General features: G+C 59.5%; 1 protein-coding gene across 7 annotated transcripts in view; it reads right to left on the reverse strand.

Moving 5' to 3' along the window:
- The window catches only part of SHANK3 (SH3 and multiple ankyrin repeat domains 3), a 249997-nt gene that overhangs the window by 46855 nt on the left and 176558 nt on the right, over positions 1–26584 (reverse strand). For all 7 annotated transcript variants that reach the window (XM_054173855.1, XM_054173853.1, XM_054173854.1 and 4 more), the window contains 3 exons: positions 23006–23130; positions 4510–4645; positions 763–843 (listed from right to left, as the gene is read on the reverse strand). In XM_054173855.1, coding sequence (XP_054029830.1) covers positions 763–843; positions 4510–4645; positions 23006–23130 — 342 coding nt within the window. The remainder of the gene's footprint in view (positions 1–762; positions 844–4509; positions 4646–23005; positions 23131–26584) is intronic.

Raw genomic sequence — 26584 nt, forward strand, 5'->3', positions numbered from 1 at the left:
CACCGTGCCAACCCTGCAGGGAGCTGGAGCTGGGGTGGGTTCTGCTGCTCCCTCCCCATGCCCACCGTGCCAACCCTGCAGGGAGCTGGAGCTGGGGTGGGTTCTGCTGCTCCCTCCCCATGCCCACCGTGCCAACCCTGCAGGGAGCTGGAGATGAGGTGGGTTCTGCTGCTCCCTCCCCATGCCCACCGTGCCAACCTTGCAGGGGGCTGGGGTGGGTTCTGCTGCTCCCTCCCCATGCCCACCGTGCCAACCCTGCAGGGAGCTGGAGATGGGGTGGGTTCTGCTGCTCCCTCCCCATGCCCACCATGCCAACCTTGCAGGGAGCTGGAGATGGGGTGGGTTCTGCTGCTCCCTCCCCATGCCCATCATGCCAACCCTGCAGGGAGCTGGAGATGGGGTGGGTTCTGCTGCTCCCTCCCCATGCCCATCGTGCCAACCCTGCAGGGAGCTGGGGTGGGCTCTGCTGCTCCCTCCCCATGCCCACCGTGCCAACCCTGCAGGGAGCTGGGGTGGGCTCTGCTGCTCCCTCCCCATGCCCACCGTGCCAACCCTGCAGGGAGCTGGGGTGGGCTCTGCTGCTCCCTCCCCATGCCCACCGTGCCAACCCTGCAGGGAGCTGGGGTGGGCTCTGCTGCTCCCTCCCCTGCCCACCCTGCACGCAGGCAGAGCCGGGGCCGGCTCCTGCCGCCCCACGCCCGCACGCCCACGCCGCGCACCCGGCGCCCTCCCTCCCCAGCCGTGCCCAGCCGAAGCCCTTACCCAGCTCCTCCAGCTCGGCGGTCATGGACTTGGAGCGCAGGGTGAGGGTGGTGCTGGGGGCTCTCTTGGGGGGCGGCGGCGCTGCAAGGAAGAGAGACGGCATCGTTTTGCCCTTCCTGTCCAGCAGCCTGCGCGGGGTGGCAAGGTGGAGGTGCCACTTCTTCTCCACGGCCTGGATCTCCTCGTACTCGCGGGACGAGGAGTCGCACTGCTGCAGGATCTTGTTGAGGCTACGCGTGGAGGCAAACTTCTTCATCGTCCTGCCGGGCACGGCCCGCGGGCAGCGGGCGCCCGCCGCGGGGCAGCCGCCGCACGCAGCCCTCAGCGGGGCAGAGTCCGAGCCATGGCCCCCACAAAAACCAGGCGAGCCCCCCCCGCCACCCCCCCGCCCAGAAGCCCCACCCCGGACACCCCGCGGAGACGCTGCGGGGCGGGGGCGAGTTTACGGCGGCGAGGGGGGCGCCCACCCCCGGGGTTCCGGCTGCCTGCCCGCCGTGGGTGCCATGGGGGAGGGGGGTGGGGAAAAGGAGGAGGAACCAGTCCGAGGTGGGACTCAGCTCAAGCTCTGGTCCCCAGGCAACCCCCTCGCCACCCACCCTCCGCGGCGGCCCCTAAGGCAGAGGAGATGGCGGCGGCCGGTTCCGTGCCGGGCAGCCCTGGCACATGGTGGGCACGGGGCGGCGCCGGGCCGAGCCGGGAGGCGGTGCCGTGCCGGGCTAAGGTGCTGTACCAGGGTGAGCCGCACCGGGATGAGATGCGGTGCCACGACCGGGCGGTGCCGTGCCGAGAGCTGGTGCCGTGCCGGGCTGTGGTGCCGCCCCGAGGGGCTCCCTAGCCGGGCTGACCCGCGGGGATGCCCCCGGAGGAGCCGCATGCCATGAGCCCAGCGAGCAGGGAGCAGTTGCTGGCTCTTCCTCTTCACTTGGGTGCCTCCTCCTCCTCCTCGCCTGCTGCCTGCCAGCGCTGGATTCAACGCTCAGCCATTGCCATGGCAACGCCAGCTCCGGGCTGCGCTGGCACTGCCTGCATCACGGCACTCGGCAGGGGCGGATTCCACCCCAAAAATGCCAGCGCCGGTGCCAGCGGGGCGAGGGGAGCCCCAGAGCAGGGGCCGGGGCGGGGGGCCGGGGGGGAGGGCGGCCCTCTCCCGCCGTGCCAGGGTCCCAGCAGAGGGGACTTGGATCTGGTGCCACCACTGGAAGCGCATCTGCCCGGCTGGGCGGGCAAGGGGCACGGGCAGCGAGGGGCAGCAGGGTAGGGGGCAGCAGGGTAGGGGGCAGCAGGGTAGGGGGCAGCAGCGTTGGGTGGTCCCAGCACCGGTGCCGGCGCTGCTCCCAGCACCAAGCCCAGCACCAATCCCAGCAGCGCTCCCAGTTCCTCCTCCCTGCCCACGGCTTCTGCTTTTGTGCCGTGACAACAAAATTGCAGCTCCGGCTGCCAGGGCTGAGCTGCCTCCCGCCCCCTCCGCACGTGTGCAGTGCCAGCAGAGTGGCACCCAGCACCCCCACCAGCGCCCCCACCACCAACCCCCCACCAGCGCCCTGATCCGGCACCCAGCACCCCCACCAGCGCCTGGATCCTGCACCCAGCACCCCCACCAGCGCCCTGATCCGGCACCCAGCACCCCCACCAGCGCCCGGATCCTGCACCCAGCACCCCCACCAGCGCCCGGATCCGGCACCCAGCACCCCCACCAGCGCCCGGATCCTGCACCCAGCACCCCCACCAGCGCCCTGATCCGGCACCCAGCACCCCCACCAGCGCCCGGATCCTGCACCCAGCACCCCCACCAGCGCCTTGATCTGGCACCCAGCACCCCCACTAGCATCCAGCACCCCCACCAGCGCCCTGATCCGGCACCCTGCACCCCCACTAGCATCCAGCACCCCCACCAGCGCCCTGATACGGCACCCTGCACCCCCACCAGCGCCCCCACCAGCGCCCTGATCCGGCACCCTGCACCCCCACTAGCACCCAGCACCCCCACCAGCGCCCTGATCCGGCACCCTGCACCCCCACCAGCACCCAGCACCCCCACCAGCGCCCTGATCAGGCACCCAGCACCCCCACCAGCACCCAGCACCCCCACCAGCGCCCTGATCCGGCACCCTGCACCCCCACTAGCACCCAGCACCCCCACCAGCGCCCTGATCCGGCACCCTGCACCCCCACCAGCACCCAGCACCCCCACCAGCGCCCTGATCAGGCACCCAGCACCCCCACTAGCATCCAGCACCCCCACCAGCGCCCTGATCAGGCACCCAGCACCCCCAACAGCACCCAGCACCCCCACCAGCGCCCTGATCCAGCACCCTGCACCCCCACCAGCACCCAGCACCCCCACCAGCGCCCTGATCCATCACCCTGCACCCCCACTAGCATCCAGCACCCCCACCAGCGCCCTGATCCAGCGCCCAGCGCCCCCACCAGCAATCCCCCACCAGCGCCCTGACCCAGCACCCCCCCCTCCCCCCCAGGACCCTGCTCCTGGCACCTTGCTCCAGCACCCCCACCAGTACCCACTACCCCTGACAGTGCCCAGCACCTTGCTCCTGGCACCCTGCTCCAGCACCAACCACCAGTGCCCAGCACCCCGCTCCTGGCACCCTGATCCAGACCCCAGCACTCTCCACCAGCACCCTGCTCCTGGCACCCTGCTCCAGCACCCCTACTAGTACCCTCCTCTCCAGGCACCCTGATCCAGCAGCCAGCACGCCTAACAGTACCCTCATCCAGAACCTGGCACCACCCCCTCCAGCACCCTGCTCCTGGCACCCTGCTCCAGCACCCACCACCAGTGCCCAGCACCCCGCTCCTGGCACCCAGCCCCGCAGCATCTCCCCACAGAGAGCCCGGAGTGGGCACAGACAGGAAGAGTCTGCCCTCTGCTGCCAGCTGCTGTCTCCTCAAGCGGCTGCCCTCAGCTGTGCCTCTGCCCCCCTCAGCTAGGTGCCCCTTGCCATGGTCCCCCCCCCACCAACCTCCCCTCCGGCTGAGCGTCTCAGCTCTGCCCTCAGGGTCTGGGGGCCAGGGCAGGGGAAGGCCCAGAGCCTTCTGGTGGCCACCTGTGGTGGTTCCCTTGAGCAAAGACAAGTCCCACACGTGGCCAGAGGTACCAGCAGCTTCCAGCCAGGAGGTCCTCCTTGGTGTACCCCCAACAACGGGGGGGGCTGCCCTCCCCCCTGGCACCCCCCGGGGGCTGTGGGCACCGAGCACCATGCTGACAGCCTCCACGTTCTGCGCCGTGCCAGCCCCAGGCCGAGCTCTCCGTCCCCCCAGGCTCCCGTGGTGGGGCTGGCTCTCCCCCATGCCACCTGCCTGCACCCCGAAGTGGGGCAGCTGCCCAGGTCGCCGAGGGGGGGTGGCCAGGGCTCTGCTCTCAGCACCACCTCCACGGGCACAGGAAGCTGCCGAGCTCCTCAGGACCAACCAGCTGCAGCGTGGCACCGGAGCTGCTGGTGCCCTGGGCACAGACAGCCGTGCCCAGCTGCCCCAGCTCCACCATCCCCCCCCCTGCTCCCCCTGGCACTCTGCAGCCAGGCAGCCCAGCCGTGCCAAGGCGCGGGGCTTCCCGTGCCAGGCTGGGGGCAGGCCGGCCCTCTCTCCTCAGCCGCCTCACGGTCACCCACTCGTGCCAGGCTCCTCCTGCGAGACCCAGGCGGCTTCCAGACCCCTGGGCACGTGCAGGTGATGCCACCACCACCACCACCCCCCCACTCCCCACCCCCCCTGCCCAGTGCCACCTACCCTTCTTCCGAACCACCTCCTCGGACTCGGGCTTGCGGCTGACGGACACAACCTTCATCACCAGGTGGTTGCCACCCTGGCGGATCAGGGACACCACCTGCTTGTGGCCCACCTTCACCACGTTGACACCATTCACCTGGGACACAGAGGGCACCACAATATGCAGCTGGAGCATTTGCAGAGCAAAAAAGGCAGCTCCACCAGGCCTCCTCCTCCTCCCCTTTTTTCCCTTCTCCCCCTCCCCACAATGCTCTCAAATTCCTCACCCTGCCCTCTGACAGTTCCCCAGCTCTGCTCACCTCCCTCCCACGTCACCTCCAGCAGCTCCAGCTCCCAACCATCCCAGCTCCAGCCCTCTGTCCTTCTGCTTCTCAGCCTCCTGAGCTGGGGCAGCTCCTGCCCCACACCCCCAGCCCCAGCTCTGAGCCTTCACTTGGTGCCCTGTCCTCAAATGACCCCAGGTTGGGTTGAGGATGGAAAGCTTCTGCTCTTGGGTCTCAAGCCCTGTGAGGAGAGGCTGAGGGAGCTGGGGTTGCTTAGCCTGGAGAAGAGGAGGCTCAGGGGAGACCTTCTTGCTCTCTACAACTACCTTAAGGGAGGTTGTAGCCAGGTTGGTCTCTTCTCCCAGGCAACCAGCACCAGAACAAGAGGACACAGTCTCAAGCTGTGCCAGGGGAGGTTCAGGCTGGTGGTGAGGAAGAAGTTCTTCCCAGCAAGAGAGATTGGCCATTGGAATGTGCTGCCCAGGGAGGTGGTGGAGTCACCATCCCTGGAGGTGTTTAGGAAGAGCCCGGATGAGGCACTTGGTTGATCAGATGGTGTTGGGTGGTAGGTTGGACTTGATGATCTCAAAGGTCTCTTCCAACCTGGTCTATTCTATCCTATCCTATCCTATCCTATCCTATCCTATCCTATCCTATCCTATCCTATCCTATCCTATCCTATTCTATTATATTCTAAAGGTCTCTTCCAACCTGGTTTACTCCTACTCTACTCTACTCTACTCTACTCTACTCTACTCTAATGTATTCCATTCCATTCCATTCCATTCCATTCCATTCCATTCCATTCCATTCCACTCCAACCTTCACACAACGGGGGGTGGAAACCCTCCAAGGTCATCTTTGATAAGCTCCCCCATGAAACACCTCCAACCAGCCCTGCTGGAGAAGCTGAGGAACCTCAAGTGCAGAGCAGCAGACAGCAGGGTTGCAGACAAGAGTTGGACCTTCTCCCTCCTGGGCCACCAAGACAGACCACCAAAAGCTCACTGCCATCCCCACCTTTAGCTCTACCAAGGCCTCCTCCTCCCTTGGCCACCAAGCACTGGGCCAAGGTACACAAAGCCTCCTCAGCTGTGCTTGGGGGATCCACCAAGGAGCAACTCGACAGGAGGTTCTCCACGGGGCAGTGCCAGATGGACCCTCACCTGGGGGGGCTGGGCTGGAGGGGGAGTGAGGATGAGGAGCACACAGCACTGGGAACCAGAGGAGCTCACACAGCTGAGCTGTGGTGGCACTCTCTAGAGGGAGGTAACAGCTGGTGGCAAAGAAGGGACAACTGACAATGGTCAGGGGAGAATCATGGAATCATTTGGCTTGGAAGAGACCTGGAAGCTCATGGAGTCCAACCCTTGACCCAGCACAGCCAGGGCACCACCAGCCCATGGCCCTCAGCACCACAGCTCCAGGGCTCTGGAACCCCTGCAGGGATGGGGACTGAACACTGCCCTGGGCAGCCTGGGCCAGGCCTGGGCAATCCTCAAGGGGCAGAAATTGTTCCTCATGGCCAACCTCAACCTCCCCTGGGGCAGCCTGAGGCCAGTTCCTCTTGTCCCATCACTTGTTCCTTGGAAGAGGAGACCAACCCCCACCTGGCTGCAGCCTCCCTGCAGGGAGCTGTAGAGAGCCAGAAGGCTTTCAAAGGCCTCCAAGGATGGGAACTCCACCACTGAGCAACAGAACTCCATCATATAGCTACAGAAGTCCAGCCCTAGCTCCAGCACTCTCCAGAAATGGGGGCCCACCAGGAGCACCCCACCAGCACTGTCCCACCAGGAGTGTCACCAAGAGTGTCCAACCAGCACTGTCCCACCAAGAGTGTCCCACAAAGAGTGTCCAATCAGCACTATCCCACTAAGAGTGTCCCACCAAGAATATCCCACCAAGAGTGTCCATCCAGCACTGTCCCAACAAGAGTGTCCAAACAAGAGTGTCCCACCAAGACTGTCCCATCAAGAGTGTCCAACCAGCACTATCCCACTAAGAGTGTCCCACCAAGAATGTCCCACAAGAGTGTCCATCCAGCACTGTCCCACCAAGAGTGTCCCACCAAAAGTGTCCCACCGAGAGTGTCCAAACAAGAGTCCACCCAGCACTGTCCAGCACCAGGAGTGTCCAACCAAGAGTGTCCAACCAGCACTGTCCCACCAAGAGTGCCCAACCAAGAGTGTCCAACCAGCACTGTCCAAACAAGAGTGTCACCAAGAGTGTCACCAAGAGTGTCCAACCGGCAGCGTCACCAAGAGTGTCCAAACAAGAGTGCCCAACCAAGAGTGCCCAACCAAGATTGCCCAACCAAGAGTGCCCAACCAGTACTGTCCCACCAAGAGTGTCCAACCATGAGTGTCCAACCAGCACTGTCCAACACCAGGAGTGTCCAACTAAGAGTGTCCAACCAGCACTGTCCCACCAAGAGTGTCCAACCAGCACTGTCCCACCAAGAGTGCCCAACCAAGAGTGTCCAACAAGCACTGTCCAACCAAGAGTGTCACCAAGAGTGTCACCAAGAGTGTCCAACTGGCAGCGTCACCAAGAGTGTCCAACCAAGAGTGTCCAACCAAGAGTGCCCAACCAAGAGTGTCCACCCAGCACTGTCCAACACCAGGAGTGTCCAACTAAGAGTGTCCAACCAGCACTGTCCCACCAAGAGTGCCCAACCAAGAGTGTCACCAAGAGTGTCCAACCAAGAGTGTCCAACCAGCACTGTCCCACCAAGAGTGCCCAACCAAGAGTGTCACCAAGAGTGTCCAACCAAGAGTGTCCAACCAGCACTGTCCAAACAAGAGTGCCCAACCAAGAGTGCCCAACCAGCAATGTCCCACCAAGAGTGTCCAACCACGAGTGTCCAACCAGCACTGTCCAACACCAGTAGTGTCCAACTAAGGGTGTCCAACCAGCACTGTCCCACCAAGACTGTACAACCAACAGTGTCACCAAGACTATCCAACCAGCACTGTCCCACCAAGAGTGCCCAACCAGCACTGTCCAGCACCAGAAGTGTCCAACCAAGAGTGTCCAACCAGCACTGTCCCACCAAGAGTGCCCAACCAAGAGTGTCACCAAGAGTGCCCAACCAAGAGTGTCCAACCAGCACTGTCCAACCAAGAGTGTTCAACCAGGATTGTCCCACCAGGAGTGTCCCACCAAGAATGTCCAACCAGCACTGTCCAGCACCAGGAGTGCCCAACCAAGAGTGTCCAACCAGCACTGTCCCACCAAGAGTGTCCAGCCAAGAGCGTTGCCAAGAGTGTCCAACCACGGCTGTCCAACCAGCACTGTCCAGCACCAGGAGTGTCCAACCAAGAGTGTCCAACCAGCACTGTCCCACCAAGACTGTCCAACCAACAGTGTCACCAAGAGTGTCCCACCAAGAGTGTCCAACCAGCACTGTCCCACCAAGAGTGACCCACCAAGACTGTCCAACCAGCACTGTCCCACCAAGAGTGTCACCAAGAGTGTCCAACCAGCACTGTCCCACCAAGAGTGCCCAACCAGGAGTGCCCATCTAGAACTGTCCCACCAAGAGTGTCCAACCAAGAGTGTCACCTAGAGTGTCTATCCAGCACTGTCCCACCAAGAGTGTCCCACAAAGAGTGTCCAATCAGCACTATCCCACTAAGAGTGTCCCACCAAGAATATCCCACCAAGAGTGTCCATCCAGCACTGTCCCAACAAGAGTGTCCAAACAAGAGTGTCCCACCAAGACTGTCCCACCAAGAGTGTCCAACCAGCACTGTCCCACCAAGAGTGCCCACCCAAGAGTGCCCTAACAAGAGTGTCCATCCAGCACTGTCCCATCAAGAGTGTCCCACCAAAAGTGTCCCACCGAGAGTGTCCAAACAAGAGTCCAACCAGCACTGTCCAGCACCAGGAGTGTCCAACCAAGAGTGTCCAACCAGCACTGTCCAACCAAGAGTGTCCAAACAAGAGTGTCACCAAGAGTGTCCAACCAGCAGTGTCACCAAGAGTGTCCAACCAAGAGTGTCCAACCAGCAGTGTCACCAAGAGTGCCCAACCAAGAGTGCCCAACCAAGAGTGCCCAACCAGCACTGTCCCACCAAGAGTGTCCAACCAGCACTGTCCAACACCAGGAGTGTCCAACTAAGAGTGTCCAACCAGCACTGTCCCACCAAGACTGTACAACCAACAGTGTCACCAAGACTATCCAACCAGCACTGTCCCACCAAGAGTGCCCAACCAGCACTGTCCCACCAAGAGTGCCCAACCAAGAGTGTCACCAAGAGTGCCCAACCAAGAGTGTCCAACCAGCACTGTCCAACCAAGAGTGTTCAACCAGGATTGTCCCACCAGGAGTGTCCCACCAAGAGTGTCCAACCAGCACTGTCCAGCACCAGGAGTGTCCAACCAAGAGTGTCCAACCAGCACTGTCCCACCAAGAGTGACCAACCAACAGTGTCACCAAGAGTGTCCAACCACGGCTGTCCAACCAGCACTGTCCAACACCAGGAGTGTCCAACCAAGAGTGTCCAACCAGCACTGTCCCACCAAGACTGTCCAAACAACAGTGTCACCAAGAGTGCCCAACCAAGAGTGTCCAACCAGCACTGTCCCACCAAGAATGTCCAACCAACAGTATCACCAAGAGTGTCCAACCACGGCTGTCCAACCAGCACTGTCCAGCACCCGGAGTGTCCAACCAAGAGTGTCCAACCAGCACTGTCCCACCAAGAGCGTCCAACCAACAGTGTCAGCAAGACTGTCCAACCAGCACTGTCCAACCAAGACTGTCCAACCAGCAGTGTCACCAAGAGTGCCCAACCAAGAGTGTTCAACTAGGATTGTCCCACCAGGAGTGTCCCACCGAGAGTGTCCAACCAGCACTGTCCAAGCAAGAGTGTCACCAAGGGTGTCCAACCAGCACTGTCCAAGCAAGAGTGTCACCAAGGGTGTCCAACCAGCACTGTCCAAGCAAGAGTGTCGCCAAGGGTGTCCAACTAAGTGTGTCCAACCAGCACTATCCCACCAGGAGTGTCCAACCAGCAGAGTCCCACCAGCACTGTCCCACCACACCAGGGAAGCTTCTCCAGCAGCCACTCTTGAAAGGTCCAAGCCCCTTTCCCCCAGAGGGAGAGGAGCAGAGCTGGGACCAGGCTGGCTCCTGGAGGAGCTGGCCTGAAGCTCTGCAGGCCCTGAGCTCTCACTCCAGGCTGACCAACGCTGCCTAGGGGCTGGGGTCTCCTGGCAGCTCCAGACATGGCCTCACCACAGCAGCAACTGAGAACCTGCCAGCTGAGGCTGCCACAGGGGCTTGGGGTTTGTTGCTGCTGACCTGGGAGAGGACTTCAGCCCAGCCACCCAGCAGAGCTCCAGCAGGAGCAGGGCAGGTTGGAGCAGAGAAGCATCTCCCACCAAAGGCAGAGAAGCTCTTGGCCATGAGGAGGCCCCAGAGGGAGCAGAGCAACCTGGGAGATCTCCAGGAGCAGACCCATGTCCAGCCCACGGTGGCCTGACGGTGCTGGAAGCACTGCCTGAGTTCCTCAGAGCGGGTCTGGATGCCAGGAGGTGAAGGTGCAGAGGTGGATCTCCAAGGAGATCAGACCCTGGGAGGCCTCCCACTGAAGGAAGTGCTCCAGACCATGGCTGCTCCTCACATGGGGAGAGGGTTGGAGGAGAAAGATCTGCCCAGGCGGTGGGGGAGCCTGGCTGGCTTTGATTCAGCAGCAAAGAACAAGCCCAGGCCCTGGGACACAGCTGCCTGCTGATGCAGGGGGCCTTTGGGCCTGGGAGGAGACAACAGAGCAAGAGTCAAGCCATGCAGAAAGGGTCTCCAACACCTAGAGCACAGATGGGAATGTGAAGGCTTCAGCTCAAGGTCTGGCCAGCCCCAACTGCTCCAGTCACCTGCTCAGCAGCTCAGGGAGGCAGCAGTGCTGAGGAGCTCCAGGAGGATGCTGAGGAGCTCCAGGACATTAATGAGCTCCAGAAGGATGCTGAGGAGCTCCAGGAGGATGCTGAGGAGCTCCAGGACATTAATGAGCTCCAGAAGGACACTGAGGAGCTCCAGGAGGATGCTGAGGAGCTCCAGGACATTAATGAGCTCCAGAAGGATGCTGAGGAGCTCCAGGAGGATGCTGAGGAGCTCCAGGACATTAATGAGCTCCAGAAGGACACTAAGGAGCTCCAGGAGGATGCTGAGGAGCTCCAGGACATTAATGAGCTCCAGAAGGATATTAATGAGCTCCAGGAGGATGCTGAGGAGCTCCAGGACATTAATGAGCTCCAGAAGGATATTAATGAGCTCCAGGAGGATGCTGAGGAGCTCCAGGACATTAATGAGCTTCAGAAGCACACTGAGGAGCTCCAGAAAGACACTGAGGAGCTCCAGGACATTAATGAGCTCCAGGAGGATGCTGAGGAGCTCCAGAACATTAATGAGCTTCAGAAGCACACTGAGGAGCTCCAGAAGGACACTGAGGAGCTCCAGGACATTAATGAGCTCCAGGAGGATGCTGAGGAGCTCCAGAACATTAATGAGCTTCAGAAGCACACTGAGGAGCTCCAGAAGGACACTGAGGAGCTCCAGGACATTAATGAGCTCCAGAAGGATGCTGAGGAGCTCCAGGAGGATGCTGAGGAGCTCCAGAAGGACACTGAGGAGCTCCAGGACATTAATGAGCTCCAGAAGGATGCTGAGGAGCTCCAGGAGGATGCTGAGGAGCTCCAGAACATTAATGAGCTCCAGAAGGATGCTGAGGAGCTCCAGGAGGATGCTGAGGAGCTCCAGGACATTAATGAGCTTCAGAAGCACACTGAGGAGCTCCAGGAGGATGCTGAGGAGCTCCAAAACATTAATGAGCTCCAGAAGGATGCTGAGGAGCTCCAGGAGGAGGCTGAGGAGCTCTGGAAGCACCAGAAGGCAGCTAGAGTGGCTGTGCTGGGTGAGGGGTCCTGCTGGCTGGACCAGCTGAGTGGGCCAACCATCTTTGTACCTTCAGCCATGAGCCAATGGCAGGGCACAAAGGCTCTCCTGAGCCAGCAAGCCCGAGCTGAGGAGGAAGGGCTGTGTGAGGAGGCCAGGCCAGCATGAAATATGAACAGACAGAATGAGTCAGAGGCTGCCCAGGTGACCAAGAAGGTCACCAGCAGCCTGGCCTGGATCAGCAATGGTGTGGGCAGCAGGAGCAGGGCAGGGATTGTCCCCCTGCACTGGGCACTGCTGAGGCCACACCTGGAATCCTGGGGTCAGTTTTGGGCCTCTCGCTCCAAGGACATGGAGGGGCAGGAGCAGGTCCAGAGAAGGGCAAGAGAGCTGGGGAAGGGTCTGGAGAAGAAGGATAAGGGTCTGGAGAACTTGTGAGGAGCAGCTGAGGGAGCTGGGGTGGTTGAGCCTGGAGAGAAGGAGGCTGAGGGGAGACCATGTGGCTCTCTACAGCTCCCTGCAGGGAGGCTGCAGCCGGGTGGGGTTGGTCTCTTCTCTCAAGAACAAGGGACAGGACAAGAGGAAATGGCCTCAGGTTGTCTCCAAGGAGGCTGAGGTTGGCCATGAGGAACAATTTCTGCCCCTTGAGGGTTGTGCAGGCCTGGCCCAGGCTGCCCAGGGCAGTGCTGGAGTCCCCATCCCTGGAGAGGTGTCAAAGCTGTGGAGCTGAGGGCCATGGGCTGGTGGTGCCCTGGCAGTGCTGGGTCAGGAGGTAGACTCCATGAGCATCAAGCTCTTCTCCAACCAAAACCATTCTGTGATTCCATGGCTCCAGCACTCCATGGCTCCAGGACTCCAAGGCTCCAGCACTCCATGGCTCCAGGACTCCATGGCGCCGGTACAACACAGATCCAGCACTCCATGGCTCCATCACTCCATGGCTCCATCACTCCATGGCTCCAGCACTCCAAGGATCCAGCACTCCATGGCTCCATCACTCCATGGCTTCAGCACTCCAAGGATCCATCACTCCATGGATCCATCACTCCATGACTCCAGCACTCCAAGGCTCCAGGACTCCATGGCTCCGGCACAACATGGATCCAGCACTCCATGGCTCCAACACTCCATGGCTCCAGCACTCCATGGATCCAGCACTCCATGGCTCCATCACTCCATGACTCCAGCACTCCAAGGCTCCAGCACTCCATGGCTCCAGCACTCCATGGATCCATCACTCCATGGATCCATCACTCCATGGCTTCAGCACTCCATGGAACCAGCACTTCATGGAACCAGCACTCCATGGATTCATCACTCCATGGCTCCAGCATTCCATGGATCCAGCATTCCAAGGCTCCAGCACTAAAAGGCTCCAGCACTCCATGGCTCCAGCATTCCAAGGCTCCAGCATTCCAAGGCTCCAGCACTCCATGGATCCATCACTCCATGGATCCATCACTCCATGGATCCATCACTCCATGGCTCCAGCACTCCATGGCTCTAGCACTCCAAGGCTCCAGCACTAAAAGGCTCCAGCACTCCATGCCAACCACCACACCCTCCCTCTCCAGCCTCTGTTGATGTTCTCCCCACCAACCACTTCACCCCCACACCTCCCCACACCCACCCCCCCCCGCCAGCTTCCGGCCACCTCCTCCCATCCCCTCCGCAGGACCCCGGCAGAGAACCTTCCCCCAGCTGCTCTGAGTCGCTCTCCCAGGGCTCCCTGGCAGCTCTGGGAGGCTGAGGTGGAAGCAGGGGAGCTGTTCCTCCCCGCCTGTGCATGGCAGGGGGGTTATTTTTGGCTCTCTCCTTGGTTACAGCTGGGAGCCTTCCCGTTGCCCGGCTCGGCGCGGGGCGGGCAGCCTGCTCCTGATTGGCTCCAGGGCCTCAGCAGAACCTTGCTGCCTGGGTGGCTTTTTTTTTGGGGGGTGGCTTTTTTGGGGTGGCTTTTTCATGTTCAACTTTTTTTTTGGCACCACACTATGCAACTGGAGCATTTGCAGAGCGAAAAAGGCAGCTCCACCAGGCCTCCTCCTCCTTTTTCCCTTCTGCCCCCTCCCCCCTCCCCACAATGCTCTCAAATTCCTCACCCTGCCCTCTGACAGTTCCCCAGCTCTGCTCACCTCCCTCCCACGTCACCTCCAGCAGCTCCAGCTCCCAACCATCCCAGCTCCAGCCCTCTGTCCTTCTGCTTCTCAGCCTCCTGAGCTGGGGCAGCTTCTGCCCCAACCTCCTGCCCCACAGCCCCAGCCCCAGCTCTGAGCCTTCACTTGGTGCCCTGTCCTCAAATGACCCCAGGTTGGGTTGAGGATGGAAAGCTTCTGCTCTTGGGTCTCAAGCCCTGTGAGGAGAGGCTGAGGGAGCTGGGGTTGCTTAGCCTGGAGAAGAGGAGGCTCAGGGGAGACCTTCTTGCTCTCTACAACTACCTTAAGGGAGGTTGTAGCCAGGTTGGTCTCTTCTCCCAGGCAACCAGCACCAGAACAAGAGGACACAGTCTCAAGCTGCACCAGGGGAGGTTTAGGCTGCAGGTGAGGAGAAAGTTCTTCCCATCAAGAGAGATTGGCCATGGGAATGCTGCCCAGGGAGGTGGTGGAGTCACCATCCCTGGAGGTGTTCAAGAGGGGATTGGATGTGGCACTTGGAGCCATGGTTTAGTCATGAGGTGTTGGGTGACAGGTTGGACTTGATGATCCTTGAGGTCTTTTCCAGCCTTATTGATTGATGCTTCATCACCAGTGGCCTGCTGGGTTCCCTGGCCAGCAGATGCCTAGGCAGGGAGAGGATGAGGGCTTGCAAGGCTTCCACCAGCTGTCCATGGGTGACCTCACCCAGCAGCTCCTCTCTGGTGCTGGGGACAGACCCAGTGTCCCTGCCCTGTTGCCAGCCTAGATGCAGGGACTGGCAGAAGCCATCTCTGTGCTCCCACCCTGCAGCTTCCTCACGTGGAGGCACCTCCTGGGGTGGCCTGGAGGCAGCTCTGGCAACACCTTGCTGCAACAGATGCTGTTCCAGGTGGTGGTGGAGTCACCATCCCTGGAGAGCCTGGATGAGGCACTTGGTGCCATGGTTTAGTTGATTAGATGGTGTTGGGTGAGAGGTTGGACTCCATGATCTCAAAAGTCTCTTCTAACCTGGTTAATTCCAGGCTGAGAGCCCTGGGGCTGAGAGCCTGCAGAAGAGCAGCCCCTGAGGCATCAATGCTCAGCAGGAGCTGAAGGAGCTGTGGGGGGCAAGAGGCTGGGGCCAGGCTCTGCTCAGTGGTGCCCAGGGACAGCACAAGGGCCAAGGGCCAGCAAGTGGAAGCCAGGAGGTTCCATCAGGAGCAGCTTGTTTGGTGTGAGGGTGCTGGAGGCCTGGAGCAGGCTGCCCTGAGAGGCTGTGGAGTCTCCTTCTGTGGAGAGCTTCCAACCCCCCCTGGCCATTGTGCCCCTGGGCAAGCTGCTGTGGGTGCCCCTGGTGGAGCAGGGGGGGTTGGACTGGCTGAGCTCCAGAGCTCCCTTCCCACCTCACCGTGCTGGGATCTGGGGAACTCTGTGATGCTGCCTTGGAGGCAGAAGGGTCTTTCAGGCAATGTGCCCCTCCTGATGCCCCCTCCCAGGGCAGGTTCCTCCTGAGGACAAAGGGAAGAGCACAAACTCCTGCCCAGGTTGGTGCCCAATGGCCATCACCTCCTGGGTGTCCACCAGCACGTGCTCCACATAGGAACCAGATGGAGGGGGACACACAGGGGCTGGCCCCTCCATCACCAGCTAGAGGCAAGCACAAGGTCTAGAAGAAAGCTGGGGACAGGTTCTTGAGCAGGATCTGTTGGGACAGGACGAGGGCTGATGGTTTGAAACTCAAGGAGGGAGACACAGAGTGGAGACAAGAAGATGTTCTCTGCTGTGAGGGTGCTGAGAGCCTGGCCCAGGCTGCCCACAGAGCTGGGAGCTGCCCCAGCCCTGGCACCATCCCAGGTGAGGTCTTTTGGGGCTGGTTGGGGATGGCCCTGCTGCCTGCAGGGGCTTGGAGTGGATGAGCTTGCAGGGTTCCTTCACCTTAAAGCCATTGGGAAGGTGTGCCAGTGGAGGCCCACAAGGGGGACACACATTGCCTTCTCTAGAAGACCAGCAGTCTGCAAGCTCTCCTCCCCTGCTCAGAGCATGGAAAGCAACCATGGGCACAGGGCTGTGATGTGGTCAAGCTCAGAGACCTGGAACAGCACCTTTGTAGCAAGGTGTGGCCACAGCTGCCTCCAGGCCACCCCAGGAGGTGCCTCCACGTGAGGAAGCTGCAGGGTGGGAGCACAGAGATGGCTTCTGCCAGTCCCTGCATCTAGGCTGGCAACAGGGCAGGGACACTGGGTCTGTCCCCAGCACCAGAGAGGAGCTGCTGGGTGAGGTCACCCATGGACAGCTGGTGGAAGCCTTGCAAGCCCTCATCCTCTCCCTGCCCAGGCATCTGCTGGCCAGGGAACCCAGCAGGCCACTGGTGATGAAGCATCAGTCAATAAGGTTGGAAAAGACCTCAAGGATCATCAATCCAACCTGTCACCCAACACCTCATGACTAAACCATGGCACCAAGTGCCACATCCAGTTCCCTCTTGAACACCTCCAGGGATGGGGACTCCACCACCTCCCTGGGCAGCACATTCCAATGCCTAACTCTCTCAGTGAAGAACTTTCTCCTCACCTCCAGCCTAAACTTCCCCTGGTGCAGCTTGAGACTGTGTCCTCTTGTTCTGGTGCTGGTTGCCTGAAAGAATAGACCAACCCCCACCTGGCTACAACCTCCCTTCAGGTAGTTGTAGAGAGCAATGAGGTCTCCCCTGAGCCTCCTCTTCTCCAGGCTAAACAACCCCAGCTCCCTCAGCCTCTCCTCACAGGGCTGTGCTCAAGGCCTCTCCCCAGCCTCATTGCCCTTCTCTGGGCACATTCAAGTGTCTCAATGTCCTTCTTAAGCTGAGGGGCCCAGAACTGGACACAGGAGTCCAGGTGTGGCCTCAGCAGGGCCTCACCCCAGCACAGCCTGCTGGAGGTGAGCTTCTGCTCCGCTCGTGGCTCCCCGGCAGGGCAGTGGTGGTCACCGAGGTGGCCACAAGGCAGCTGTCAGATGGCTGCCTCTGGAAGGAGGTTTGGAAGCTGAGCAGCAGAGCTGGGCTCTGAGGTCCAGGAGAGAAGAGAAGGCCAAAGAGAGGGGGGAGCTGGGTGCCACAGGTATGTTGCTGTGAGGAACAAGCCACCCACCCTGGCGAGCTGGGGATGGAAGAAGCTTCCTTGGAAAGCTTCTGACCCTACTCAAAACCTACCAGGAGAGCCCATGATGATCTCTGGGGTCTTTTCCAACCTTATTGATTCTATGATTCCATTGATTCCAGGATTGCATGATGGGCACCAAGGAGGGAGAAGATCAAGAAGGACAGAACCCAGCTGGGACAAAGCCTCCCAGAGGCCAGGAAGCAGAAGAGCTTCCTGGTGGCACCAAAAGGAGGCTCAGAGCAAATGCCACCAGCCATGGCTGAGCTGCAGCTGGGGTCTCCATGCTGCATGGACAAAGGGCCAAGGTCCATGGGCACAGCTCCCAGCCATGGATGGGGCAGGATGGGCAGGCAGAAGAGGGGAAGCAACATCTGAGGGACCTGCATGAAGGTCCACAGGGCCTGGTGAGACTGAGCAGAGCTGAGGAAGCCAGCAGGAGTTCATCCCCAGGAGCTCCCATGGGATGTGGAGATGGAGAAGCAACCCAGGTGTCTTCCTGAGGCAACAGAGTGACAGCACAAGGGGGGCTGGCTTCAGACTGGAAGAAGCTGGCTTAGAGGAGGCAAGGGAGAGACACACTGCAACAGCTTGCCCAGAGGAGCTGGAGAGGCTCCAAGCCTGGAGGTGCTCAAGGCCAGGGCCCTGAGCAAGTGCCCAAGGGAAAGCTGTCTGTGCCCATGGCAGGGGTCAGCCCTGGCTGATACAGTAGGGCCCTTCCAACACATTCCATGGGCCAATGAACCTCTGAAACCCCACACTCAGAACCATGGCCAAAGACTGCAGCTCCACACACAACTGTGGACAGGAAGGGTCTTCTCCTGTGTCTGCTGCCAGGGGAGAGCAAACAGGACAAGCCCAGAGCAAGAAGGGACAAGCTCAGAGCAGGGAACAAGCCCAGAGCAGAGGACAAGCCCAGAGCAACAAGGAGAAGCTCAGAGCAGAGGACAAGCACAGAGCAGGGGACAAGCACAGAGCAAGGAGGACAAGCACAGAGCAGGGGACAAGCACAGAGCAAGGAGGACAAGCTCAGAGCAGGGGACAAGCCCAGAGCAGGGGACAAGCCCAGAGCAAGGGACAAGCTCAGAGCAAGGGACAAGCCCAGAGCAGAGGACAAGCACAGAGCAAGGAGGACAAGCCCAGAGCAAGGGACAAGCCCAGAGCAGGGGACAAGCCCAGAGCAAGGAGGACAAGCTCAGAGCAGGGGACAAGCCCAGAGCAAGGGACAAGCTCAGAGCAGGGGACAAGCCCAGAGTAGGGGACAAGCTCAGAGCAAGGAGGACAAGCTCAGAGCAGGGGACAAGCCCAGAGTAGGGGACAAGCTCAGAGCAAGGAGGACAAGCTCAGAGCAGGGGACAAGCTCAGAGCAGGGGACAAGCCCAGAGTAGGGGACAAGCTCAGAGCAAGGAGGACAAGCTCAGAGCAGGGGGGACAAGCTCAGAGCAGGGGGGACAAGCTCAGAGCAAGGGGGACAAGCTCAGAGCAGAGGACACACTCAGAGCAAGGAGGACAAGCTCAGAGCAAGGAGGACAAGCTCAGAGCAGGGGACAAGCTCAGAGCAAGGAGGAAAAGCTCAGAGCAAGGAGGACAAGCTCAGAGCAGGGGACAAGCCCAGAGCAAGGAGGACAAGCTCAGAGCAGGGGACAAGCCCAGAGCAGGGGACAAGCTCAGAGCAAGGGGGACAAGCCCAGAGCAAGGAGGACAAGCTCAGAGCAGGGGACAAGCCCAGAGCAGGGGACAAGCTCAGAGCAAGGGGGACAAGCTCAGAGCAGGGGACAAGCTCAGAGTAAGGGGGACAAGCTCAGAGCAGGGGACAAGCCCAGAGCAGGGCACAAGCTCAGAGCAGGGGACAAGCTCAGAGCAGAGGACACACTCAGAGCAAGGAGGACAAGCCCAGAGCAAGGAGGACAAGCTCAGAGCAAGGAGGACAAGCTCAGAGCAAGGAGGACAAGCTCAGAGCAGGTGACAAGCTTAGAGCAGGGGACAAGCTCAGAGCAGGGGACAGGCTCAGAGCAGGGGACAAGCTCAGAGCAAGGAGGACAAGCTCAGAGCAGGGGACAAGCTCAGAGCAAGGGGGACAAGCTCAGAGTAAGGGGGACAAGCTCAGAGCAGGGGACAAGCTCAGAGCAAGGAGGACAAGCTCAGAGCAGGGGACAAGCTCAGAGCAAGGGGGACAAGCTCAGAGTAAGGGGGACAAGCTCAGAGCAGGGGACAAGCTCAGAGCAAGGAGGACAAGCTCAGAGCAGAGGACAAGCCCAGAGCAAGGAGGACAAGCTCAGAGCAAGGAGGACAAGCTCAGAGCAGGGGACAAGCTCAGAGCAGGGCACAAGCTCAGAGCAGGGGACAAGCTCAGAGCAAGGGGGACAAGCTCAGAGCAGAGGACAAGCTCAGAGCAGGGCACAAGCTCAGAGCAAGGAGGACAAGCTCAGAACAAGGAGGACAAGCTCAGAGCAAGGAGGACAAGCTCAGAGCAGGGGACAAGCTCAGAGCAGGGCACAAGCTCAGAGCAAGGAGGACAAGCTCAGAACAAGGAGGACAAGCTCAGAGCAGAGGACAAGCTCAGAGCAGGGGACAAGCTCAGAGCAAGGAGGACAAGCTCAGAGCACGGGACAAGCTCAGAGCAGGGCACAAGCTCAGAGCAAGGAGGACAAGCTCAGAACAAGGAGGACAAGCTCAGAGCAGAGGACAAGCTCAGAGCAGGGGACAAGCTCAGAGCAAGGAGGACAAGCTCAGAGCAAGGAGGACAAGCTCAGAGCAGGGGACAAGCTCAGAGCAGAGGACAAGCTCAGAGCAGGGGACAAGCTCAGAGCAAGGAGGACAAGCTCAGAGCAGGGGACAAGCTCAGAGCAAGGAGGACAAGCTCAGAGCAGAGGACAAGCCCAGAGCAAGGAGGACAAGCCCAGAGCAGGGAGGACAAGCGCAGAGCAGGGGACAAGCCCAGAGCAGGGCACAAGCTCAGAGCAGGGGACAAGCTCAGAGCAGGGGACAAGCTCAGAGCAAGGAGGACAAGCTCAGAGCAGTGGACAAGCTCAGAGCAAGGAGGACAAGCTCAGAGCAGAGGACAAGCTCAGAGCAGGGGACAAGCTCAGAGCAGGGGACAAGCTCAGAGCAAGGAGGAGAAGCTCAGAGCAGGGCACAAGCCCAGAGCAGGGGACAAGCCCAGAGCTTGCACCCACAGCTCCAGCTGTGGTGTCCCAGCACTCAGAGCCCTCTCTGTGAGCATCCCTCAAGCCCAAGAGCTGCAAGCAGCTGCTCCCTGGTTGGTGGCTCCACCAGCACCAGTGATACAGAAGCCTTCTGCCAAGAGAGCACAGCCCTGGGACTCATGGAGGTCAGTGCAGCCCCCACAGAGGGAGGCTCAGCTTTGAAAACCATGGGAAGAGTTGATGGGAGATGGCTTCTGGTCAACCAAGGAGAACCTACAGCCTTTGAGGGTGTGGGGCTCATTATGGGATGGCAGGAAGAGCACTGTGACCAGAGCAGGGATTCTCCTGCCCCTCTGCTCTGTCCTGGCAAGGCCACCTAGGGAGCCCTGGGGCCAGTGCTGGGCTCCCCAGTTCAGAGACTGGGAGCTGCTGCAGAGAGTCCAGGGGAGGCTGGGAAGATGCTGAGGGGCCTGAAGCAGCTCTGTGAGGAGCAAAGGCTGAGAGCCCTGGGGCTGAGAGCCTGCAGAAGAGCAACCCCAGAGGCATCAATGCTCAGCAGGAGCTAAAGGAGCTGTGGGGGTCCCTTGCAGTGGAGAGTTCCAAGCTTCACCATGCTGGGATTGTGCCAGACCTACTGAGATGCTCAGAGCCAGGAGCAGGGAGGGATGAGGGTCAGCCTGCACTGGGCACTGCTGAGGCCACACCTGGAATCCTGGGGCCAGTTTTGGGCCCCTCGGACATTGAGAGGCTGGGGCAGGTCCACAGAAGAGCAAAGAAGCAGGGGAAGGGTCTGGAGAAGTGTTGAGGAGCAGCTGAGGCAGCTGGGGTGGCTGAGTCTGGTGAGAAGGAGGCTGAGGGGAGACCTTCTGGCTCTCTACAGCTCCCTGCAAGGACCTTGGAGCCAGGTGGGGTTGGTCTCTTCTCTCAAGAACAAGGGAGAAGACAAGAGGAAATGGCCTCAAGGTGTCCCAGAAAGGGCAGAGGTTGGCCATGAGGAACAATTTCTGCCCCTTGAGGGTTGTCCAGGCCTGGCCCGGGCTGCCCAGGGCAGTGCTGGAGTCCCCATCCCTGGAGGGCTCTCAAAGCTGTGGAGCTGAGGGCCATGGGTTGGTGGTGCCCTGGCAGTGCTGGGGTAAGGCTTGGGCCTGATGAACTTTAAAGTCTCTTCCAATCCCACTGACTTTGTGACTCTTTCCCACCTAACACATGGTCTCTCCACAGAGCTGGGGTCCACCTGGCCTCACCCCACCTCACCTGCCACCACTGCTCCCCTGGAAGGAGGAAGATCCTCCTCACATCCTCTCCTGCACTGCCACTGGAGATAGCTCCAAGTGGAACCAATTCCCTGGGACCCCTTCACAGCAGAGACACAGGAAGGAGAGGCTTGGCTGAAGGCTCCACCAGGCTTTGACCACTGCCTGAGAGCATCTTCTCCAGAACTTGGAGACTCCATCTTGGCCCATTCCCACCACACACCCCCAGCATGGATTCTGAATGTCATCTTCAGCCCAACAGCCACCTCTCCACCCAGAAATCAGCCCAGCACCCACCCCTCCAGCCAGACATCAGCCCAGCATCCACCTTTCCACCAAGACATGATCCACTTGTGTCCAAACTACCTTTCCACCAAGACATGATCCTCTTGATTCCCAACCACCTTTCCACCAAGACATGATCCTCTTGATTCCCAACCACCTTTCCACCAAGACATGATCCTCTGGAGTCCCAACCCCCTTTCTACCAAGACATGATCCTCTTGATTCCCAAGCACCTTTCCATCAAGAGAGGATCCACTTGATTCCCAACCTCCTTTCTACCAAGACATGATCCTCTTGATTCCCAACCTCCTTTCCACCCAGACATGATCCTCTTGATTCCCAACCACCTTTCCATCAAGAGAGGATCCACTTGATTCCCAACCTCCTTTCCACCCAGACATGATCCTCTTGATTCCCAACCACCTTTCCATCAAGAAAGGATCCCCTTGATTCCCAACCTCCTTTCCACCAAGAGAGGATCCACTTGATTCCCAACCTCCTTTCCACCAAGAGAGGATCCACTTGATTCCCAACCACCTTTCCACCCAGACATGATCCTCTTGATTCCCAACCACTTTTCCATCAAGACATCAACCAAACAACCACCTTTCAACCAAGACATGATCCACTTGTGTCCAAACTACCTTTCCACCCAGACATCAACCTAACATCCACCTTTCCACCAAGACATGATCCTCTTGATTCCCAACCTCCTTTCCACCAAGACATGATCCTCTTGATTCCCAACCACCCTTCCAACAGGACATGATCCTCTTGATTCCCAACCACCTTTCCATCAAGACACGATCCTTTTGATTCCCAATCACCTTTCCACCAAGACAGTGATCCTCTTGAGTCCCAACCACCTTTCCATCAAGAGGATCTACTTGATTTCCAACCACCTTTCCATCAAGACACGATCCTCTTGAGTCCCAACCACCTTTCCACCAAGACATGATCCTCTTGATTCCCAACCTCCTTTCCACCAAGACATGATCCTCTTGATTCCCAACCACCTTTCCATCAAGAAAGGATCCACTTGATTCCCAACCTCCTTTCCACCAAGAGAGGATCCCACCTTTCCACCCAGACATGATCCTCTTGATTCCCAACCACTTTTCCATCAAGGCATCAACCAAACAACCACCTTTCAACCAAGACATGATCCACTTGTGTCCAAACTACCTTTCCACCCAGACATCAACCTAACATCCACCTTTCCACCAAGACATGATCCTCTTGATTCCCAACCTCCTTTCAACCAAGACATGATCCACTTGATTCCCAACCTCCTTTCCACCCAGACATGATCCTCTTGATTCCCAACCTCCTTTCCATCAAGACATGATGCACCTGAGTCCCAGCCACCCCCCAGCCCCCCAGGGCCAGTGTCCTGCTGGAGGTCTCACCTCGATCAGGAAGTCCCCGGTGCGCAGCCCTGCTCTCCAGGCCACCCCTTCTACGTCCACTGACTCCAGGTACTGCAGCGCAGGGAAGGCTGGGGTGGGGGTGAACTCCTCAATTGGGGTCTCAGCTGCAAACAGAAGGAGACAGCCATTGGGGCAGGGTGGAAAGGGTAGGGTGGGTGGACACCAGCCCCCAGGAGCTGAGGGAAGCCTGGTTGGGAGGGTTCAGGATGACACCGGCTCGGCGCTGGAAGGGGGTGGGGAGAGGGCGGAACAGGCTGCCCAGGGAGGTCGTGGATGTCACAGTAGAACAGTGTCACACAATCACCAAGGTTGGAAGAGACCTCAAAGAGCATCAAGTCCAACCTGTCACCACAGACCTCATGACCAGACCATGGCACCAAGTGCCACGTCCAATCCCCTCTTGAACACCTCCAGGGACGGTGACTCCACCACCTCCCTGGGCAGCACATTCCAGTGGCTAACGACTCTCTCTGGGAAGAACTTTCTCCTCACCTCCAGCCTAAACTTCCCCTGGCACAGCTTGAGACTGGGTCCTCTTGTTCTGGTGCTGCTTGCCTGGGAGAAGAGACCAACTCCTTCCTAGCTACAACCACCTTTCAGGTAGTTGTAGAGGGCAATGAGGTCACCCCTGAGCCTCCTCTTCTCCAGGCTAAACAACCCCAGCTCCCTCAGCCTCTCCTCACAGGGCTGTGCTCAAGGCCTCTCCCCAGCCTTGTTGCCCTTCTCTGGACACGTTCAAGTGTCTCAATGTCCTTCTTAAACTGAGGGGCCCAGAACTGGACACAGGACTCAAGGTGTGGCCTAACCAATGCAGAGTCCAGGGGCACAATGACCTCCCTGCTCCTGCTGGCCACACTATTCCTAATGCAGACCAGGATGCCATTGGCCTTCTTGGCCGCCTGGGCACACTGCTGGCTCATGTTTAGGCAGCTGTCAATCAGCACCCCCAGGTCCCTCTCTGCCTGGCTGCTCTCCAGCCACTCTGACCCCAGCTCTGCATGGGGCTGCTGTGGCCAAAGTGCAGCCCCTGGCACTTGGATTTGTTGAATGCCATCCTGTTGGACTCTGCCCATCTGTCCAGTCTGTCGAGGTCCCTCTGCAGAGCCCTTCTGCCCTCTAACTGACCAACATCTGCTCCCAGCTTGGTGTCATCTGCAAATTTGCTGATGACTGACTCAACCCCCTCATCCAGATCATCAATGAAGATGTTAAAGAGGATGGGGCCCAGCACTGATCCTTGGGGCACACCACTAGTGCCTGCCTGCCAGCTGGATGTAGCACCATTCACCACCACTCTCTGGGCTCAGCCTCCAGCCAGTTCCTAACCCAGCTCAGAGTGCTGCTGCCCAAGCCAGGGGCTGACAGCTTGGCCAGCAGTTTGCTGTGGGGGACAGTGTCAAAGGCCAGGCCAGGGAGATGAGGCCTGGAAGGTGTCCCTGTGCAGGTCCCTTCCAATTCAACCCATTCCATGAATCTCTGGCACCACTGCTGGAAGCAGAGCTAGCGCCATGTGTCTCCAGGACTCACCAGCCTCAACCCTGAAATGGCCCCAAAGCCTCCCAGCTATGTCCTCACATCCCCACAAGGTCCCAGCAGCCTCTCCCCTCCCCCAGTACCACAGAAGAAATGAGAAGCTCATCTAAGACCGATGCCAAGAGGTGAAGACCTTGCTCCCCCTGGCTCTCCAGCTGAGTGAGCTCCTCCGGGTGGAAGGTGGCACAGGGGTTGGCCTCTGCTGACTCCAGCTGGGCAAGCCCTGGGCAGCCTCCACCTGAGCTGCTGCAGACAGGACTCCTGCTTTCCACACCCCATAGCTGGGCCTCCCTCCTACTGCTCCTCCAGGAGCAGAAGGCCCCTGGCTGATGGACAGCTAGGGGACTCGAGTGTCCCCCATCCCTCACCAGGAAGGCTTCAGCTGCATTCCTGCTTGGCCATCCTGCTCCTGCCCCTAGGGGAACACCACTGCCTGGGAAGGACTCTGTCTGGTGGACCCAGGCAGCAGACACATTGCCCAGCAACAGCTGGCACCACCCAGGATGGAGGAACGTTGTGTGGTGGACATCCAGCCCCCAGCAGAGAGGTGCCTGGGGGACCCCTGCTCCCTCCCACCCATGGCTGAGCTTGGAACTGGATGATCTTTCAAGGTCCCTTCCAACCCAACCCATTCTCTGATGCTATGTGGTAAGGAGCAAGCTTCCTTTGGCTGCTTCTCAAGAGAAGACCTCTGAGGATGTTCAGGAACACCAAGATCCATCAAAGGAACCAAGCAGAAAGCCCTCAGCTTGTCTTCAGAGGCTGGCCAGACCCTGGCCACCTGCTGCCTCCAGTGGAACCCCAATGGGTTGGTTGCTGTCCCCACCAGCTGGGGCTTTCTAGGGGCTGGTGGTGGATCTCCAGGAAGAGCTTCACCTTTCCTTTTGTGCCAGGAGATCTGCTGCCTCTGCACCTCTGGCACACAGAGGGGACTGCAGGGGAGCTCTGGCCAGATTGGACAAAGCTTTGAGCAAGCTGCTCCAGGGGAAGATGTCCCTCTGACTGAGATGAGAGACTGAAGTCACCAGGATGGGATGAAGCCACCAAGCTTTTGCTCTGCCTCAGGATGTGTTTCCACCAAGAAATGAGGCCAGGCTCTGCTCAGTGATGCCCAGGGACAGCACAAGGGCCAAGGGCCACCAAGTGGAAGCCAGGAGCAACTTGTTTGGTGTGAGGGTGCTGGAGGCCTGGAGCAGGCTGCCCTGAGAGGCTGTGGAGTCTCCTTCTCTGGATCCTTCCAACCCCCCCTGGCCATTGTGCCCCTGGGCAAGCTGCTGTGGGTGGCCCTGGTGGAGCAGGGGGGGTTGGACTGGCTGAGCTCCAGAGGTCCCTTCCCACCCCACCACGCTGGGATCTGGGGTGAAATCAGTCCAGTGCTTGACACAAGCAGGGAGGTCAGGTCTTGTGGTCTTGACCAGGGTGATGCAGGCTCCTGGAGATGGCAGTTTGAGTGGCACCAGGTGACACTGTGCATGACTTCCTCTGCAGGGTATCTAACAGCACAGCATGGAGATGGATCTGCAAAGCAGCACCCAAGAGGCCCTCAGAGCCTCCTGCTGTCCTTCCTCCAGCAGAGCCATCCTCACCCAGGCAGGAGAGGAGCTGAAGGCAGTAGGTAGGTCACAGTTGTGTGACCACCTGAACCAACACACAGAGCCCAGGAACCATGGAGACCAGCTCCAAACCTTGGTCAGGCTGCCCACCTTGGCCCAGGGAGCTGCAGATGCATGGGGCTTGTCCTCACATAAACCTGGTGCCATGGTTGAGTTGATTAGATGGTGTTGGGTGACAGGTTGGAGTTGATGATCTCAAAGCTCTCTTCCAACCTGGTCTGGTCCTATTCTATTCTATTCTATTCTATTCCATTCCATTCCATTCCATTCCATTCCATTCCATTCCATTCCACTCCATTCCACTCCATTCTGCCCATGTAAGACTCCATTCAGAAGAACCAAGGGTAGAAGGACACTCCACCAGCAGAGGGGCAGCCCTGAGCAGGAGCCTGGCTGACTTTGACCACCAAAT

The sequence above is a fragment of the Dryobates pubescens genome, chromosome 27 (genome assembly GCF_014839835.1).
Source record: "Dryobates pubescens isolate bDryPub1 chromosome 27, bDryPub1.pri, whole genome shotgun sequence".
In the NCBI taxonomy this organism is placed as follows: domain Eukaryota; kingdom Metazoa; phylum Chordata; class Aves; order Piciformes; family Picidae; genus Dryobates; species Dryobates pubescens.